The 17,642-nt window shown below is 44.6% G+C and overlaps 1 protein-coding gene across 1 annotated transcript in view; it reads left to right on the top strand.

Annotated features, from left to right (window-relative positions):
• LOC137641696 (uncharacterized) overlaps positions 1 to 17,642 on the top strand; it is a 76,255-nt gene that overhangs the window by 25,540 nt on the left and 33,073 nt on the right. The window contains exons 7-9 of the mRNA XM_068374503.1: positions 12,249 to 12,345; positions 12,931 to 13,048; positions 15,357 to 15,509. Of these exons, the coding sequence (XP_068230604.1) occupies positions 12,249 to 12,345; positions 12,931 to 13,048; positions 15,357 to 15,509 (368 nt within the window). The remainder of the gene's footprint in view (positions 1 to 12,248; positions 12,346 to 12,930; positions 13,049 to 15,356; positions 15,510 to 17,642) is intronic.

The following is a 17,642-nucleotide window of genomic DNA, read 5'->3' as shown; positions in this document are numbered from 1 at the left end:
CCGAGATTCTTACTTTTCCTGGCTCTAGTTGCTTAACCTTTTACCCCCAGGCTATTTGGAACTTTCCAACCCTTAACCCCCAGGGGTTATTTTTTATTCAAGCACATTTTGCGGTATATATTTTTCAAATTGCTCTAACAGGTTGGTCTCATTCTCTTGGAAAATGCCTGAAATTTCTCAAAATATTATCAAAAGAAAAAAAATGTAAATAGCAGTTTTTTGCAAGGACGTACCGGTACGTCCATGGGGGTAAAGGGATGTGTTTTGTGAAACGTACCAGTATGTCCTTTTGGGGGTAAAAGGGTTAAGCAGACATAAATGCAAAACCTTTTCCTTCAAAAACATAAATCTGCTTCTCCCTGTCATTACTAACTAACTCTTATATCAGTTTCACTCCTCATGTTGTAATGCATTTTCATTTGCTTCATAGATATCTATGATTTTATCAACGTATTTAGTTTTATCAGGTGCGGTTGAATGAATTTATCTTTCGATTATCACAGTTACGTCTTCCAAACCTTTGAAGTTTATAGCTTTGTACTTTTTAATTAGCAGCCGAGCACAACATGAGGAATGAAGCCGTAGTGAGTGTGGCTACTGTATAAGAAGAAATTGCTTTAAGCTTAATTTGTTTAGTAGGTGAAGCATCTGGACTGTACATTATGAATCTCTATTTATTAAAATGATTACTTTTAGTTTAGAAAGTGTTTGAAAGAACTCTGAATCTTTACATTTTATCTGGACTAGTAGTACAGTATTTTGAAGTATGACCTGGAGTCTTGTGTTTTGATGTAAAATTTGTGATTTTATGAGGAATGCTGTGATAACCCTTTTACCCCCAAAGGACGTACTGGTACGTTTCACAAAAGCCATCCCTTTACCCCCATGGACGTACCGGTACGTCCTTGGAAAAAAATTATATAAAATTTTTTTTTTCTTATTTTTGATAATTTTTTGAGAAAATTCAGGCATTTTCCAAGAGAATGAGACCAACCTGACCTCTCTATGACAAAAATTAAGGCTGTTAGAGCAATTTAAAAAAAATATACTACAAAATGTGCTGGGAAAAAAATAACCCCCTGGGGGTTAAGGGTTGGAAATTTCCAAATAGCCTGGGGGTAAAAGGGTTAACATTTTTTACTTTTGTCCTTAATTCCTTAAATAAGGAATAGGCTGAACAACTTCTTTATTACCATTATTATCATAAATGAAGCAAAAAATTAAGTTTTTAATTTCAACATTATATGAAAAAGGTGTCTTGACCTTATTCACAAATGAAAAAAAAATGCAAATTCATGTTCATCATCTACATATGATTTTCAGATGATAATGTATAAGCAGGTTACCCATTAACTTACAATTGTTCCGTAACCGAAATACAAACCACGCTATTTACAAAGGGTATTACTTTTAGCGCAGCTGAAATGACGAGCCAATAGTTTTTAACGAGGGTTAATTACCCCCGCGCTAGTTAGCGGGGGGTGGGGAAGGGTAGCTTGCTACCCCTCCCCCCTCTACACACCTGTGACTTGCTCCACTTCACTTTTGGCTCGGCGGTGATCAGACGTGTCTGTTCATCGCCTTCGTGACAGCCTTTAATTTTCTGCTTTTTCTTTTCAGCTTGTGTGATTGGTTGGAAGTTGACCTTCAGTTATTTTCTTTTATTTACTATGCGTACATGCCCTGGAGTTGCCGGCCGTCCTTGTGGGACTTTCATGTCGGACGTTATTACGGATCCTCACACCCTCTGCCCTCAATGTCGGGGCCGACGGTGCGACCAGGATAACATGTGCCGTGAGTGCAGGGAGTGGTCTGCCTCCCAGTGGGAGAGGTTTGGCCGTCGGCGTAAGAAGAAGTCCAAGAGAGACCGTTCTCCTCCGGGGTTAGCCTTGAAGGAGGAAGGTTCTCGGGACTCTTCTTCCGCCGCCCAAACCTCCTCCGAAGCTCCCCCTAGTCCGCCTCCTAAGGAGAGTCGTCCGAGTGGGAGCGCAGGCCCTTGTTCTGTTTCCCTACCTTCGGTGGGGGCAGAGGGCGTCGCCTGCCATAGCGAGGCGGTTCCCCCTCCTCCTCCGGGGGAGGTTATTGATAATAATGCCTTATCCAGTGATGATCTTTTACAGATTTGGTCGTCCCTGGGGCTTAAGGGCTTGGCCTCCAGGGTCGCTCTTATTGACCTTGTCTCGTTGGGGGCCGCTGTTAAACAGTCGCCGGTGGTAGCAGAGGTAGACCCTCTGTCTATTGTCGACGTCGTGGTGACAGAGGCCTCCGACGTGGCTGGGCCTTCCAACGCAGGTGCTGTTGCTGGTGATGGTGCTCAAGGCTCTCCTCCTCCTTCCGTGCATCCTTCGAAGGGGGAAGTGAGTCCTTCGGTCTCGACTGCTGCCCAGCTTCCTTCTGAGGGAAGTGTTTTGACGGAGACTCCCCTTCGGAGGACCGATGGTCCTGACGATCTCCCCCGAGGCCGTCTCCGCCGTAAGGCTCACCTCCCTCTACGCCACAAGGGCCTCCCTTCCCCTTACAGGGGGAGTAAGAGGCGCCTTTTTGGGTCTTCGTCCTCCAGGGGGGGGACTCTCCTCGTCAGCCTCAACCGACTGCTCCGCCCTCCTTGAACCTCTCTGCAGACCGCTCACCATCTCCTGCCGGATCTTCGCCTTCTGGAGAACTTGTCACCCGACGGGCAACGGTCCCTTCGGGGTTAAGGGATTCTTCCCTTACGCGAGCAGGGCTAGCGCACAAGCGCTCTCCTGCTCGCCGACGCTCACCTGCTCGTCGGCTCTCTCCTGATGTTCGCCCCCCTCGCCAGCGCTCTCCTGCTCGTCAGCTCTCTTCCGAGCGTCAGCGCTCATTTGAGGACCATCGCCCTGTGGTCTCTGACCACCCTTTAGTTCCTGCTGAACTCCCTGCTCACCATCCACCTGGTCCTGTGGCTACGCAACATCGTGCTGCGCGTGTGTCAGAAACACATGTTCGCCAACGCGCCAGCGATCTTCCCGTTCCTGCTCGTGAACGCGCCGCACCACCTATCCTCTCACAGGACACGCGTCGACCTTCTGCTCGCCAGCGATCACCTACACATGCTGCTCGCCATCGCACGACCCTGCATGATCGCCCGCTTACGCATGCTGCTCCTCATCGCACAACCCTGAACGATCGCCCTCCTGCGGATGCTGATCACCATCGCACCCTTTCACGCGATCATTCACCTGCGCATGCTGCTCGCCATCGCACAACCCTGCACGATCGCCCGCTTACGCATGCTGCTCCTCATCGCACAACCCTGAACGATCGCCCTCCTGCAGATGCTGATCACCATCGCACCCTTTCACGCGATCATTCACCTGCGCATGCTGCTCGCCATCGCACAACCCTGCACGATCGCCCGCTTACGCATGCTGCTCCTCATCGCACAACCCTGAACGATCGCCCTCCTGCGGATGCTGATCACCATCGCACCCTTTCATGCGATCATTCACCTGCGCATGCTGCTCGCCATCGCACAACCCTGCACGATCGCCCGCTTACGCATGCTGCTCCTCATCGCACAACCCTGAACGATCGCCCTCCTGCGGATGCTGATCACCATCGCACCCTTTCACGCGATCATTCACCTGCGCATGCTGCTCGCCATCGCACAACCCTGCACGATCGCCCGCTTACGCATGCTGCTCCTCATCGCACAACCCTGAACGATCGCCCTCTTGCGGATGTTGATCACCATCGCACCCTATCACGCGATCATTCACCTACACATGCTGCTCGCCATCGCTTACCATCACGCAGTCATTCACCTGCGCATGCTGCTCACCATCGCACATCAGTGCATCGACATACCACAGCTCGTCATCGATCGCCTGTGGATCTACATCGCCAGCGATCTTCTTCACCTACTCGGCAGCACGATCCCTCGCCGTCGCGCCATCGCTTGCGTTCGTCGCCTCGGACACGTGTTCATTTACCTGCCCACCCTCACGCCCACTCGCCCGCGCGATCGCTCGCCTGCGCGCCCGCGCGACCGCTCGCCTGTGCGCCCGCGCGATCACCCGCGCGACCATAGTTCGCGGCGAATTCCACAGCCGGTGGTAGCAGCAGAGACGCGTGCTCCTAGACGGCATTTGGGATCACCTCCATCCAAGCACAGGTTGGCATTGCAGGACGAAGACAGGTCAGTACAGCATTCTTCCCCACCTTCTTTTCAGGCAGGTACTGTCGTGTCCACTCCAAAGGATCGCCCGATCCCTTTCACCTTAGCGAGGATTTCGGACTCTGTGTCCTTGGAGCAGCAGACTTGGTTTGGTCCGCTGGTACGGGCGTTAGTGAGGGTTATGAAACCAGCACTCGCCGGCCAGGGTAACAAACCAGCAGCTGTCTCTCCTACGCTGAAGAGAAAGAGAGGAGTGGACTTCGTGGTGACTTTCCCCAGGGCGAAGTTGGTTCCCAAGAGGTCGGTCTCGAGGGTCCCCTCTCCTGCACGAGTACTCTCTCCTTCTCCCGTGGACGAGGCCTTTCCGTCCTCAGGGGAGTCCAGTGGGGCGGTAGTCTTCCCCTCGGCACCAGGGGGGGAGACTTCGCTTCAGGCAGGAGAATCGTCTCGTGAGGAAGGGGCCCCTCGAACCTCATTGTTGGGATCCTGTATCCCTCCCAGGAGGGAACCCAAGGATTCCAAGACCATCCCTAAATCCTCTGCAACGATTCGTCAGGAACCCACGACTACCCAGGGGAATGTCCACGTATCACCCCAGGAAGAGATTCCTGGGGCAGGAGACTTAGCTGCCAGCCCGCAGGGAGGAGAACAGCAAGAGTCCGAACATGCCTTCTGGCCGGTCCTAAGCCTGATAAGGCAACTTAACAGTCTTACGGATCCAGTCATCCCCCCCCCCCCCCCCCCCCCGTGAAGGCAAAGACACGATTCTGGATGAAGTGTTTGACGTTCGGAAGGCCCCAATACCAGTGCAGCTCTGCCCTGGTCTTGGGGGCTGAAGAGTGCCAGAGCTAGGGCCAATGCTCAGCTCGCACTTCTTACCTCCTCCAGTCGTTCCACTGCCGGGAACAAACTCATCCCTCCTCCTCGCCTTCAGCAGAGGAGGTATTTCGAGATCCTGGGTGAGCACAACCTCGCTCTTCCTCTCCATCACTCTGTGGAGGAGCTGGCGAAGGGAGTTCCCTTGGAGAAACTCTCTGCCCGGCAGGTGTCGTTCTCGGCGGCAGAGATCCTTAACCACGAGAAGGTCGCTAAGTGTGCCATGCAGGCCACTTCGTGGCTGGACTTCTGGTTAGGATCTCTGGGCATCCTATTGCGATCGGAGGACTTGTCCAAGGAGACCAATAGGAAGGCCCTAGAGACCTTCTTGCTCTCGGGCACCCGCTCCATCGAGTTTTTGGCACACCAGGTTACCACCCTGTGGGCCAACTCGGTGTTGAAGCGTCGCGATGCTGTGTCCGAGAGATTCCATCCGAAGGTCCCCGCCGTAGATGTGTGTAGGCTCCGACATGCCTCCCTCCTGGGGGAGAGCCTGTTTGAACCTCAAGACTTGGAGTGAACGGCTGAGAGGTGGAGGAAATCCAGCACGGACTCCCTCCTCCACAGGGCCCTTACAACTCGGCCCTATAAGCCTCCAGCCCCGCCATAACAGCAGCAACAGCCTCGTAAGGCTCCCAAACAGGCACCGGCAGCTAAGAAAGTGGTGTCTAAGCCCCAGCCCTTTCCAGCCAAGGTCAAGAGGGGCGGTAAGTCCTCCAGGGGAGGCAAGACTTCTAGGGGTGGCAGTCCCCCTGCGTGTCCACCTGTGGGGGGATGCCTTCAGCGTTGCGTCCGCAGGTGGCAACATCACGGGGCCGATGCTTGGACGGTCTCAGTGATCGGCCAAGGTTATCGCGTCCCGTTCACGTCATCTCAACCTCCCCTGACAGCGAATCCAGTGTCGTTGAGCTCCTATGCCATGGGATCGGTAAAGGGGCTGACCCTTCAGGCCGAAGTCGAGACCATGTTCGAGAAGGTCGTGGACGGCTCTCCAGGCTTCTTCAGTCGACTCTTTCTTGTAAAGAAGGCTACTGGAGGCTGGAGACCCGTCATCGATCTCTCGGCTCTGAACTGGTTTGTCAAACAAACCCGGTTCAGCATGGAGACAGCAGACACGGTCAGACTTTCGGTGAGACCACAAGACTTCATGTGTACACTGGATCTAAAGGATGCGTACTTCCAGATCCCAATCCATCCGTCTTCCAGGAAGTACCTGAGATTCTGCCTAGACAACAAGATCTACCAGTTCAAGGTGCTGTGTTTCGGTCTCTCCACAGCTCCTCAGGTGTTCACCAGAGTGTTCACCCTGATTTCGACTTGGGCGCACAGGAACGGCATTCGTCTCCTTCGTTACCTAGACGATTGGCTGATCCTAGCAGACTCGGAGTCGACCCTTCTTCGGCACCGAGACAGGCTTCTAGATCTTTGCCAGGATCTGGGGATCGTGGTAAACCTCGAGAAGTCCTCTCTGCAGCCGTCCCAACGACTGGTTTATCTAGGCATGCTAATACACCAATCTCCACAAAGCCTTTCCATCAGACGACTGGATAGCAAGGCTGAGGAGGGTGGCGGAACCTTTCCTCAGGCGAAAAGAACTCCCCGCCCAATCGTGGTTGCGTCTCTTAGGCCACCTATCCTCCCTGGCCCGTCTGGTTCCAAACAGCCGCCTCAGGATGAGATCCCTTCAATGGCGGCTCAAGTCCCGGTGGAATCAAGGATCCGATTCCCCGGACATTCTGATCCCAATGGGGTCTCTGGAACAGACGGACTTGCGGTGGTGGCTGGCCGACGAGAATCTGCGAAAGGGAGTGAGTCTTCTCGTCCTCCCCCCGGAATTGGCTCTGTTTTCGGACGCGTCAAGAGAAGGGTGGGGGGCGCACGTTCTGAACCAGAGGGCCTCAGGCCTTTGGTCAGAATCAGAAAAGTGCCTACACATCAACCTGCTAGAATTGAAGGCCGTCTTTCTGGCCCTTCAACAGTTCCAACGGTTCCTGACGGGTCACTCCGTGGTGGTGATGAGCGACAACACCACGGTAGTGGCTTATATCAACAAGCAGGGAGGCACTTTTTCGCAACAGCTATCCCGTCTTGCAGTAGAGACTCTGAGGTGGACCGAAACCCACTCGATAACACTATCAGCTCGCTTCATTCCTGGCATGAGGAATGTGCTCGCCGACAGTCTGAGCAGGGCTTCGCAGATAGTGAGTACCGAGTGGTCTTTGGATCCTCAGATAGCCAACAAAGTCCGGACTTTGTGGGGTTCCCCGACGGTGGACTTGTTCGCGACAGCCTTGAACTTCAAGCTGCCCCTGTACTGCTCACCAGTCCCGGACCCCAAGGCACTCTGGCAAGATGCTTTCCAGCAACGGTGGGACAACATCGACGTGTACGCCTTCCCACCATTCTGTCTGATGAGAAGGGTGCTCAACAGGACCAGACTATCGGTCAACTGTTCGATGACTCTAGTAGCTCCGCTATGGCATCACGCGGAATGGTTTCCGGACCTTCTGCAACTCCTGACGGAACTCCCAAGGGAGCTTCCTCCATGACACAAGCTTCTCAGACAACCCCACTCCGGTGTCCCTCACAGGGCCGTAGCCTCGCTTCGGCTTCACGCCTGGAGACTATCCAGCGTCTCCTCGCGGAGAGAGGCTTTTCGCAACAGGTTGCGGAGAGAATGTCTCGGCACCTGCGAAGGTCCTCTGAGGGAGTCTACCAAGCGAAGTGGAGAGTCTTTTGTGATTGGTGTCGTGGAAGGGGTATATCTCCACTCGATGCCACTATTCCAGCAATAGCGGACTTCCTTGTGTATCTGCGAGAAGAAATGCGCCTTTCTGTCTTGGCAGTGAAAGGCTATCGCTCAGCCTTAAGCTTGGCCTTCAGATTGAAGGGCGTGGATATTTCTTCATCGCTAGAACTCTCTTTACTCATACGTAGCTATGAGCTTACCTGCCCCCAGTCGGAAGTGAGACCCTCTCCTTGGAACGTGGTTCGAGTCCTCAGGTCTCTCAAGAGACCTCCCTTCGAGCCATTACGCCAGGCCTCCGATCGCCACCTGTCTTGGAAGACGGCTTTCCTACTCGCCTTGGCCTCGGCCAAGCGAGTTAGTGAACTTCATGGTCTCTCGTACGACATCGCCCATTCAAGGGGATGGGGGGAGGTAACGTTCAGGTTCATCCCTGAGTTTGTGGCCAAGACTCAGAATCCTGGAGTGCCGGATCCTCGGTTCGACTCTTTCAGAATCGCGAGTCTCCGTTCTGTAACAAACGACCCAGACCAGTTGCTACTATGCCCAGTGAGGTGTCTGAGGTACTACTTGAAGAGAACGGCTGCAGTCCGTCCTCATGTGCGAGCTTTGTTTGTGAGCACAGGCAGGACAAAGAGGAGGGTCACCAGGAACACCATCTCTGCTTGGATTCGAAGGGTTATCCACCATGCCCTGAATCCTGACCCTCCTCTGTCACGTCGCCCTCGGGCCCACGATGTCAGGGGTATTGCTACATCCCTGGCCTTCAAGAGAAACTTCTCTGTGACGCAGGTACTTCAAGCTGGGGTCTGGAAGCGTCTAACGACCTTCACAGCCCACTACCTGCAAGACGTGACCCACAGGAGCCTTGATACGTTCTCTATCGGCCCTGTGGTGGCTGCACAACAGCTGGTCTAACCTCAGGCTTCTTTTTGGACAAGTAGCAGTAGGTTGAGGGCGTTGTTACCCGGTCTTAGTCTGTGTGAATGAAAGAGTATGTCTGACCCTTACTTCTTTCTTCATTCTCCCCTCTCTTGGGGAAGCAGCATCCTGGTCCTCGCATAGCTGACCTCGACCTCTGCAGGTAACCCATGCTTCTTTGTGCTCCTAGTATTAAGCTTAATACTGTTGCGTCTCCCATACCCTGACGAGGTGGTATGGGGAACGTCCTATCCTAGAATTCCTATCTGAAGGTCTCAAGGTCAACTTCATAGGACGAGTCACACTCTCCTCCTCACACTACTTATGTAGGCCACTCGTTCCTAGCGATGCTAGGAACCTGTGAGGTACAGGGGCTCCCTCTCTCTAGTGCTGCTCACTGAGGGATCGAGCCCCCGGGCAAGCCGAAGTCAGTAAGGCTGGGGACTTTCCACCCTTCCTAAGGGGTAAGTCACCCTTTGTAAATAGCGTGGTTTGTATTTCGGTTACGGAACAAATGACAAATTCGAAGATAATTTGTATTTTTCCTAACCATACAAACCTTAGCTATTTACACATATGTGCCCGCCATCCCTGACCCCCAAGTCAAGTCCTACCTCTAAGTGAAGTGAAGCAAGTCACCGGTGTGTGGAGGGGGGAGGGGTAGCAAGCTACCCTTCCCCACCCCCCGCTAACTAGCGCGGGGGTACAGTAATTAACCCTCGTTAAAAACTCTTGGCTCGTCATTTCAGCTGCGCTAAAAGTAATACCCTTTGTAAATAGCTAAGGTTTGTATGGTTAGGAAAAATACAAATTATCTTCGAATTTGTCATATTTCCATGTCCACGAGATTCATGTCAACCAACCCAATATTATTATTATTACTGTATTATAATTACTTGCAAAGCTACAAGCCTAGTTGGAAAAGCAGAATGCTATAAGCCTTAGGGCTCCAACAGGGAAAATAGCACAGTGATGACAGAAAATAAGGAAACTACAAGAAAAGTAATTAACAATTACTATGAAATATTTTAAGAACAGTAATAACATTGGAATAAATATTCCATATATAAACTATAAAAACTAAAAAAAAAAAAAAAAACAAGAGGGAGAGAAATAAGATAGTGTACCCGAATGTACCCTCAAGCAAGAGAACTCTACCCCAAAGAGGTGAAAAACCACGGCACAGAGGCTATGGCACTATCCAAGACCAGAGAACAATGGTTTGATTTTGGAGTGTCCTTCTCTTAGAAGAGCTGCTTACCAAAAGTAGATCCTCCCACCACAGGAGGCATTATTTTTTTCTTTTGATTGATATATCAGCTTCTGATATTAAACAAATTTTTGTTTACAGTTGTCTAGGATTTTTTCTTTTGCGCACTTCATTATTTGCTAGTCTCATGCCAAATATATGTTCTTGTCTTTTTTATATCTATGGTAATGCATTGTACAGTGATGTAACTCGTGACTTCAAAAGTATTTATTTTCTCAGTTAGGTCACCTTTATTTACACATCGAAAAGTGATTGGGTTACCATTCTTCTTCTTCTTCTTTTTTTTTTTCTTCTTTTTTTTATTATTATTATTATTATTATTATTATTATTATTATTAAAGGATGTAGTTGTCATTTTTATTGAGTGAAAATTAATTTTTGTCCTTTTATAAATTAATACATTTTTTTTTTTTTCTCAAGGATGTAGTCGTCCTTTTTATCGAGTGTAGATTAATTTTTGTCCTTTTATAAACTAATTATGTTATAACTTTTGCTTCGCCAACAGCAAAGGGTATGTATTCACCCCTGCGAGCCACTTTACACAAAAACTACCGTACCGATTTTGACCAAACACAGTAGTCCTGTTGGGTATGACCCAAGGATGCATCTGTAATGTTTTGGATTAAGTACATTAAAATAAAAGTACGCAGAAGTACTTTGTAAATAATTGCAATGTTAAGTAAATGGAAAATATTTTATCAATCAATATTTTGTTTGTGAACATTATGCAAGAGCTACAGAAACAATTTCAACGAAACTTGGTGGACAGGGGGGCTATGGCCCAAGGACAAATCCAAGATATTTTGAACAAAATACATCAAAGTACAAATACATAATGGGGTTAACCCTTTTACCCCCAAAGGACGTATTGGTACGTTTCACAAAAGCCATCCCTTTACCCCCATGGACGTACCGGTACGTCCTTGCAAAAAAATGCTATAAAAATTTATTATTTCATATTTTTGATAATTCTTTGAAAAAATTCAGGCATTTTCCAAGAGAATGAGACCAACCTGACCTCTCTATGACAAAAATTAAGGCTGTTAGAGCAATTTTAAAAAATATACTGCAAAATGTGCTGGGGAAAAAAATAACCCCTTGGGGGTTAAGGGTTGGAAATTTCCAACTAGCCTGGGAGTAAAAGGGTTAAGTAAATGGAAAATATTTTATCAATCGATTTTTTGTTTGTGAACATTATGCAAGAGCTACTGAAACAATTTCAACGAAACTTGGTGGACAGGGGGGCTATGGCCCAAGGACAAATCCAAGATATTTTGAAGAAAATACATCAAAGTACAAATACACAGTGGGGTTAAGAACTAAGTAAACTGCTTGAAGTGGTGAAGGCATGCTCTCTACTGGATGCCCCTCTTGTTAATAAAGGGATTTTGACGAAGGAAAAATCTATTTCTGGGGAGAGACCTGTGATGCCCGGTGAAAAGTCGTTCTTTCTACCTTTTCTGATATAAATCTTCCAAATATACCAGAGAAAAATAAAAGCATGGAATGCAGAGGTTACTACCCTCGCGCGAGCACCTCGTGAGTGTCGTGTATACATCAGGGGCGTGTGAAAACCACTATTCACAGGCTGTCTTCCAATTAGATAACTCCTTCATCAAAGACCCCAGAAACCACACTTGTACCACGCCACCGTCACCCACACGAACGCCTTCTAGGTCATCCTTCTGTTTTGGACTTGCTCCACATTACTGGAAAAAGAACAAATGCCCGGTACTGAAATAAACTGTCAAAACAAACTATGGTACTTAACATTGGTAAAGGTGAAGTAGCAGCGTCAGTCATGTTGAATTAACGACAATCACTTGCGGAAACACCGATCAAAACAATTTACGACTTAGCGGGCAAGTCCAAAACAAAAGGATGACCTAGAAGGCGTTCGTGTGGGTGACGGTGGCGTGGTACAAGTGTGGTTTCTGGGGTCTTTGTTACGGCCCTTCCCTTTGATGAAGGAGTTATCTAATTGGAAGACAGCCTGTGAATAGTGGTTTTCACACGACACTCACGAGGTGCTCGCGCGAGGGTAGTAACCTCTGCATTCCATGCTTTTATTTTTCTCTGGTATATTTGGAAGATTTATATCAGAAAAGGTAGAAAGAAGGACTTTTCACCGGCCGTCACAGGTCGACCCAGAAATGTAATAACTTGAACTAGCTCATGGAAATTGTTTTAGACTAACTTTATCATTTTATTGTAATATTTATTTGATATTTTCTTGTGAAAAGTCAAGGGTGCCCTAGTAGTGTTAAAAATATTCATCGAATCTTTCATTACAGTCCAGTCATCAGAACTGATGGTGGATGCTCTCCTCCACTGTAGAACGCTTATATTCACCAAATTGAGAGACTCAGAAATATTTGTTCCCATCATAAGGTTTGTATAAGAGTACATTATTATTTGGTTGTAGTAATTGCAAGTGAATTTTTAATAACATTCATGTGAAAAGATCTTTCTTTATTACTACATAGATTAGGAAGCTATGTGGCTTTTCTTGATTTTTTTTTTTTTTTTTACAAAACAATAGAGTTGCAGCACCAGTAGCTAGAAATATTGCAATGAATACTTGGGAGGATTTTATGGAAATATTCTATAATTGTATTTGAAAAATAGCCTTGTGTTAAGGCACAAGAAACTTATCCCCATCTTTAGTACATCAATATGAGGATTCTTATTTGCTGAAGAATATCTGTGTGATTTTTTAATTTACCAGGAGGATTTTTAAGGATTATGTAGCAATTTGATGTAAGCATGAGTGTTAGATGGGAAAACAGGCATTGAAAAAAAGAAAAATACAGCAATAACACACATCAAAGTATGGAGACCACTCACCATTGCTATACAATGACAAAAAAATCTGTGTATGTATGCAGACCAGGACTTGAAATGAGTTACTGCATTAATTATGGCAATTTGATATGTAGGATTGCTGAAGTTAATAATAATGTCTTTAAATTTCAGGCTGTTTTTCGCATCTTTGAAAAGGAACAAGCATGAACTTCGTTTAGTATCTCCAAAATTGTACTTGAAATACCTTGTTCTTGGAAAGTTTTGGCTCTTTATGTTACCCAGAGAAGAGGTTAGTGCGAATGAATTGTGTTCATACAATGTTAATTTTAATCAATTTTGAATGCTATAAAGGCATTAGTACTAGAACTCAAGTCCATGGAAGCCAAAGAATTCATGTTCCCTTTGGAAAAATCATCTTGACTTGTTCCTAAGATGTGCATTTACCTCAAGTTACCTCATTTTATAGATTTGGTGTTTGTACTAATTTCTTTTGAATAGTACAGTCAGAAGTCCAATGAAATAACTATGATCTTATTGGAATCTTAATACTGTGCAATTTTTTACCAAGGTCTGTTAGCCTTAGATGTCACTTTAAAATATTATTTTTAAATTTATTTGAATGTCAAATAAGTAAAATGATAACAATAGATGAAACATAATCTAATGACTAGTTATTTGAATCCATGTATCTGGGTTACAATCACACCCAATTTTATTTATGTATAACTAGTTCATGCCACCTGTCAAAAACAACGGCTAAATATTTACATAGATATGCATACACAGATTCAACCCTTCCCCCTTGCCTAACTACAACACGGCAGTTGTGGTTTCTGATTGTACCCCTCGGGGTATCCCCTCTCACCAGGGTATGACTACTTCCTGTTCCCCCTACCCAGGGGATGGGGAGAGAGAGAATAGTTATACATCTGGCAATGCCGCTCAGCGTGACCAGAAAGAATTATATAATTTCATTTATATAGCCAGACTCTTGCTCTTTATTATACTGTATAGGAGAGATGTCAGTATACAGTACTTTAGTAAAAGAGTGTATTGTAATTATTTACACCAGAACCAGTGTTTTAGGTGTTTTCATTGTAAATTAGTCATTCATAACATTAGATCCTCAAGAATTAAGAATTCTTTTTCTGAAATATCTGTCATTTTGCAAAGTTAGCTCCATGCTTTTTTTTCATCAACCATCCAAGTTGCTGCTGCTTCACGAATTTTTCTTGAATTTTTCCATCAAGTTTTTAAATTTAAAGCGCAAGACTAAAGGAGTATTTATCTGGTCTGATAGCGACTGACTATTTTGCCATACAGTATTTTCGAAGAATAGCGTCAAGGCCGTATTTACAAATTTTATTTTACGTTTCATCAAAATGCTATAAGTATATTTTCTTTATCTGAGTGAGCTGTTACCATTTCCTTAAAAAGACTATCAGAATGGATGAGGTTTCTGGTGAAAATGTTACCAAGTTGTTTACACCATTGCTTTTTTCATTATTGTTATGTTTTATCCTGAAACTATTGGCTATAGCTAATTGTATTTACAACATCTACATAATTGGCCATTATTCAAGTAAGATTTTGTGCTACTTTTGATGACCCTATTCTGTTAAGGGTAAGATATAATGTCTTATTTGTGTTGAGTTTAGCTGTGTCTCGTAGAGATTGTTCAGTTGAAATTGGCTAACCTGAATAACCTGATAGATGTTTGTAACGGCAATATTGCCTCACTATATTATGGGCTAATTAGGATGCAGCATATTGAATAGAGAATACAATGGCTTCAATATTTGTTTAAAATCATTATCAATATTACAGTACTGTATATGTAGATAAGCACTTTACTGGTGATCTATACATTAGATGGAAGGATACTGAAGAAAAATATTTACAATTACGGTAGATTTTCTTTCCCCCCCTTTCCGTATCTTGGTAAACACTCAAATGTAGTTTCCAGTAGCTTTTATAATAATTATTATGAGAAAGATGAAACGGTCCCTATCAGTTGATCCTATCTTTTGGCTTCCCTTCAGACCTTCGGGCAGACCAAATGGCAGTTAGGGGCCTCTTTCGCACTATACACTTTTAATACACTCGCGCAAGCGTTGCAGATCCACCTTTCTCAGTCGACTGATAGATTAAATGAATCCTTTCACTCTAGAGCTGAGCGGATTTTTCCCTGCCGCGCCACTTCTTTACTTGAGTGGTAGCCCACTGGCTTTGCGCGGATCCGCTCCGCTGACAGTGACAGTTAGCTATACGTTCAATATGATTCTTCACACTACGCCATTTTATTTTTGACCTCTTGTATATTTTTATATTGAGTTTACCTCTTGATGTATATTAAATATTTGTAAAACTTGTGTCTTAAAGTACCCATTCTTTTGTTTAGTTCCATCTTTTAGACAAATAATTAGTGAGAGTAAACATTGCTAAAAATAAAATTTCTTTAGTAATATGGATAAGGCTTCAATCTTTAAACCTTAATACAGTATTATGAGAATGACCATTGTTTTGAAATGAGGCTTATCATCCTTCAAACCCGTAACTTGTAGTAAATGAGTTTGAATTTGACAATTGTTTTGCAGGTGTCCAGTGTTCGAACTTCCATATGTAGTCTGCTGAAAATGCCCCCATCCTTTGAGGAGTGGTCATCTCAGGAAAATATTTCATGGCTAAAGCTTGATACCTTAAACACAAAGTCTATTCTCAAAGCCATGGTAATATCAACTGCTTTGCAGGTAAGCTTGGAAAAAGAACTTTGGGTCCAGTTTATTTAGTTTTTTCACCCTGTAATGCATGTAAATATTAGGTTCATTCCTACATGAATACAAATCTTTGTTATTTAATAGGAGAATGCTTTCAGCTGTTTAGATCTAACGAGCAGCTGTTTAGATCTAAAGAGGTGGAAGTAGTCAGCTCCCACTTTGTTTACAGCTACCGGATAGTACGGATGTGCTTCTGGCATCCATATTATTATTATTATTATTATTATTATTATTATTATTATTATTATTACTATTACTATCCAAGCTACAACCCTAGTTGGAAAAGCAAGATGCTATAAACCCAGGGGCCCCAATAGGGAAAAATAGCCCAGTGAGGAAAGGAAATAAATAAATGAAGAGGACAAATTAACAATAAATCATTCTAAAAAAGGCAACAACGTCAAAACAGATATGTCATATATAAACTATTAACAACGTCAAAAACAAATATGTCCTTTATAAACTATAAAAAGACTCATGTCCGCCTGGTTAACAAAAAAGCATTTGCTCCAATTTTGAACTTTTGAAGTTCTACTGATTCAACTACTCGATTAGGAAGATCATTCCACAACTTGGTAACACCTGGAATAAAACTTCTAGAGTACTGCGTAATATTGAGCCTCAGGATGGAGAAGGCCTGGCTATCAGAATTAACTGCTTGCCTAGTATTACGAAGCCATTTTCTATCCTTTTCTTTTAGGTAAATTGTTTGGCAGATTGTCGTGTACGAGGGATATTAAGAAAGACGAAACATCCCTTCTTGGTGATCTGCCGGACTGGGGTTCAAGTCCCACTCAAGCTTGATAGTTTCTTTTAGTGTCTACATCCTCATCATCCATGTGATGTGAGAATGAAGGGTTTGGGGGAGTCTATAGTTCTGCTTGCCGAGTCATCAGCAGTCATTGCCTGGGCCTCCCTGGTTCTAGCTTGGTTGACAAGGTGGCTTAGGTGCTGAACATAAATATATATTTTTATGTATAAATATGTGTATGTTTATATATATATATATATATATATATATATATATATATATATATATATATATATATATATATATATATATATATATACATACATATATATATATATATATATATATATATATACATATATATATATATATATATATATATATATATATATATATATATATATATATATATATATATATATATATGGTCAATATAAAAGTATTGTCGCTGTCCCTTGCCTCTGCCATTCATGAGTGGCTTTTAAACTGTAGTTGTCTGACAGTTTTATGTGCAAACCTGCCAATATCCTCATTCTTGTTCCTGTCAGACAGCATTACAATTTACTGTTTATTCCCTTGCTATTGTGGCCTTGTGTCAACGACGACGACATAATCCCAAGGAAGTTGTCATTCCTTGGATATCGCTGTGCTCCATCAGAGGAAGATATCTTTATGTTTGAAGAGGAGAGTTGCTTACTTGATCCCGGAAAAGCACTAAGGATTTATTATCTGGTTCTGTTGTCTCTTCATAGTCTATGTTGACGCTTCCATGCCAAGCGTTGTCATCCGCCTGTACGACCCTGTAGAAGGCAAACTTCAAGTTCCTCTTTTTCCTCTACCTCACCTTTTTAATTGGGGCATTTTTTTATGGTTCCTTCCTTCCTTGATTGTGGAAACAATGGCTTCAACTAAAGCAATATAACTTGTATCTTGCACTCTACTTAACTCCCACTTTACTGCTTCAAATTGAGATTGATTAAAGCCACGATAGGGTTTTGATGCCTTCTACTAAAAAGGACACTCAATTATAGTACAGTATAGTAAATAGTATCCTGACCTTAAACTGGTCATGCTTGTTTTTACCACTGGGCCTTTGATGAATAGCATACATGATTCAGTTTTGGAAAGCTGAGCAATGATTATTCAAAATTTATTTTTACTTTTAAATATATTTTGCGTTCAATTGATTATCAAAATTATAAGAATTGTTGTCAAAGTCCTCAACATTTCAACTGTATCCAATGATTATTTCATTAAATAGATTCTCTATATCAAGAGCAAACTCTACCAAGCCTTTAAGGAGCTGAGAATATTTTGTTATTGGTCAGTTAGAATGTTTTAATAGAAATTATAAC

Source organism: Palaemon carinicauda, chromosome 5 (genome assembly GCF_036898095.1).
Source record: "Palaemon carinicauda isolate YSFRI2023 chromosome 5, ASM3689809v2, whole genome shotgun sequence".
In the NCBI taxonomy this organism is placed as follows: Eukaryota; Metazoa; Arthropoda; class Malacostraca; order Decapoda; family Palaemonidae; genus Palaemon; species Palaemon carinicauda.
Note: the sequence above shows the minus strand (reverse complement) of the source record. Positions and strands in the feature narration are given on the sequence as shown.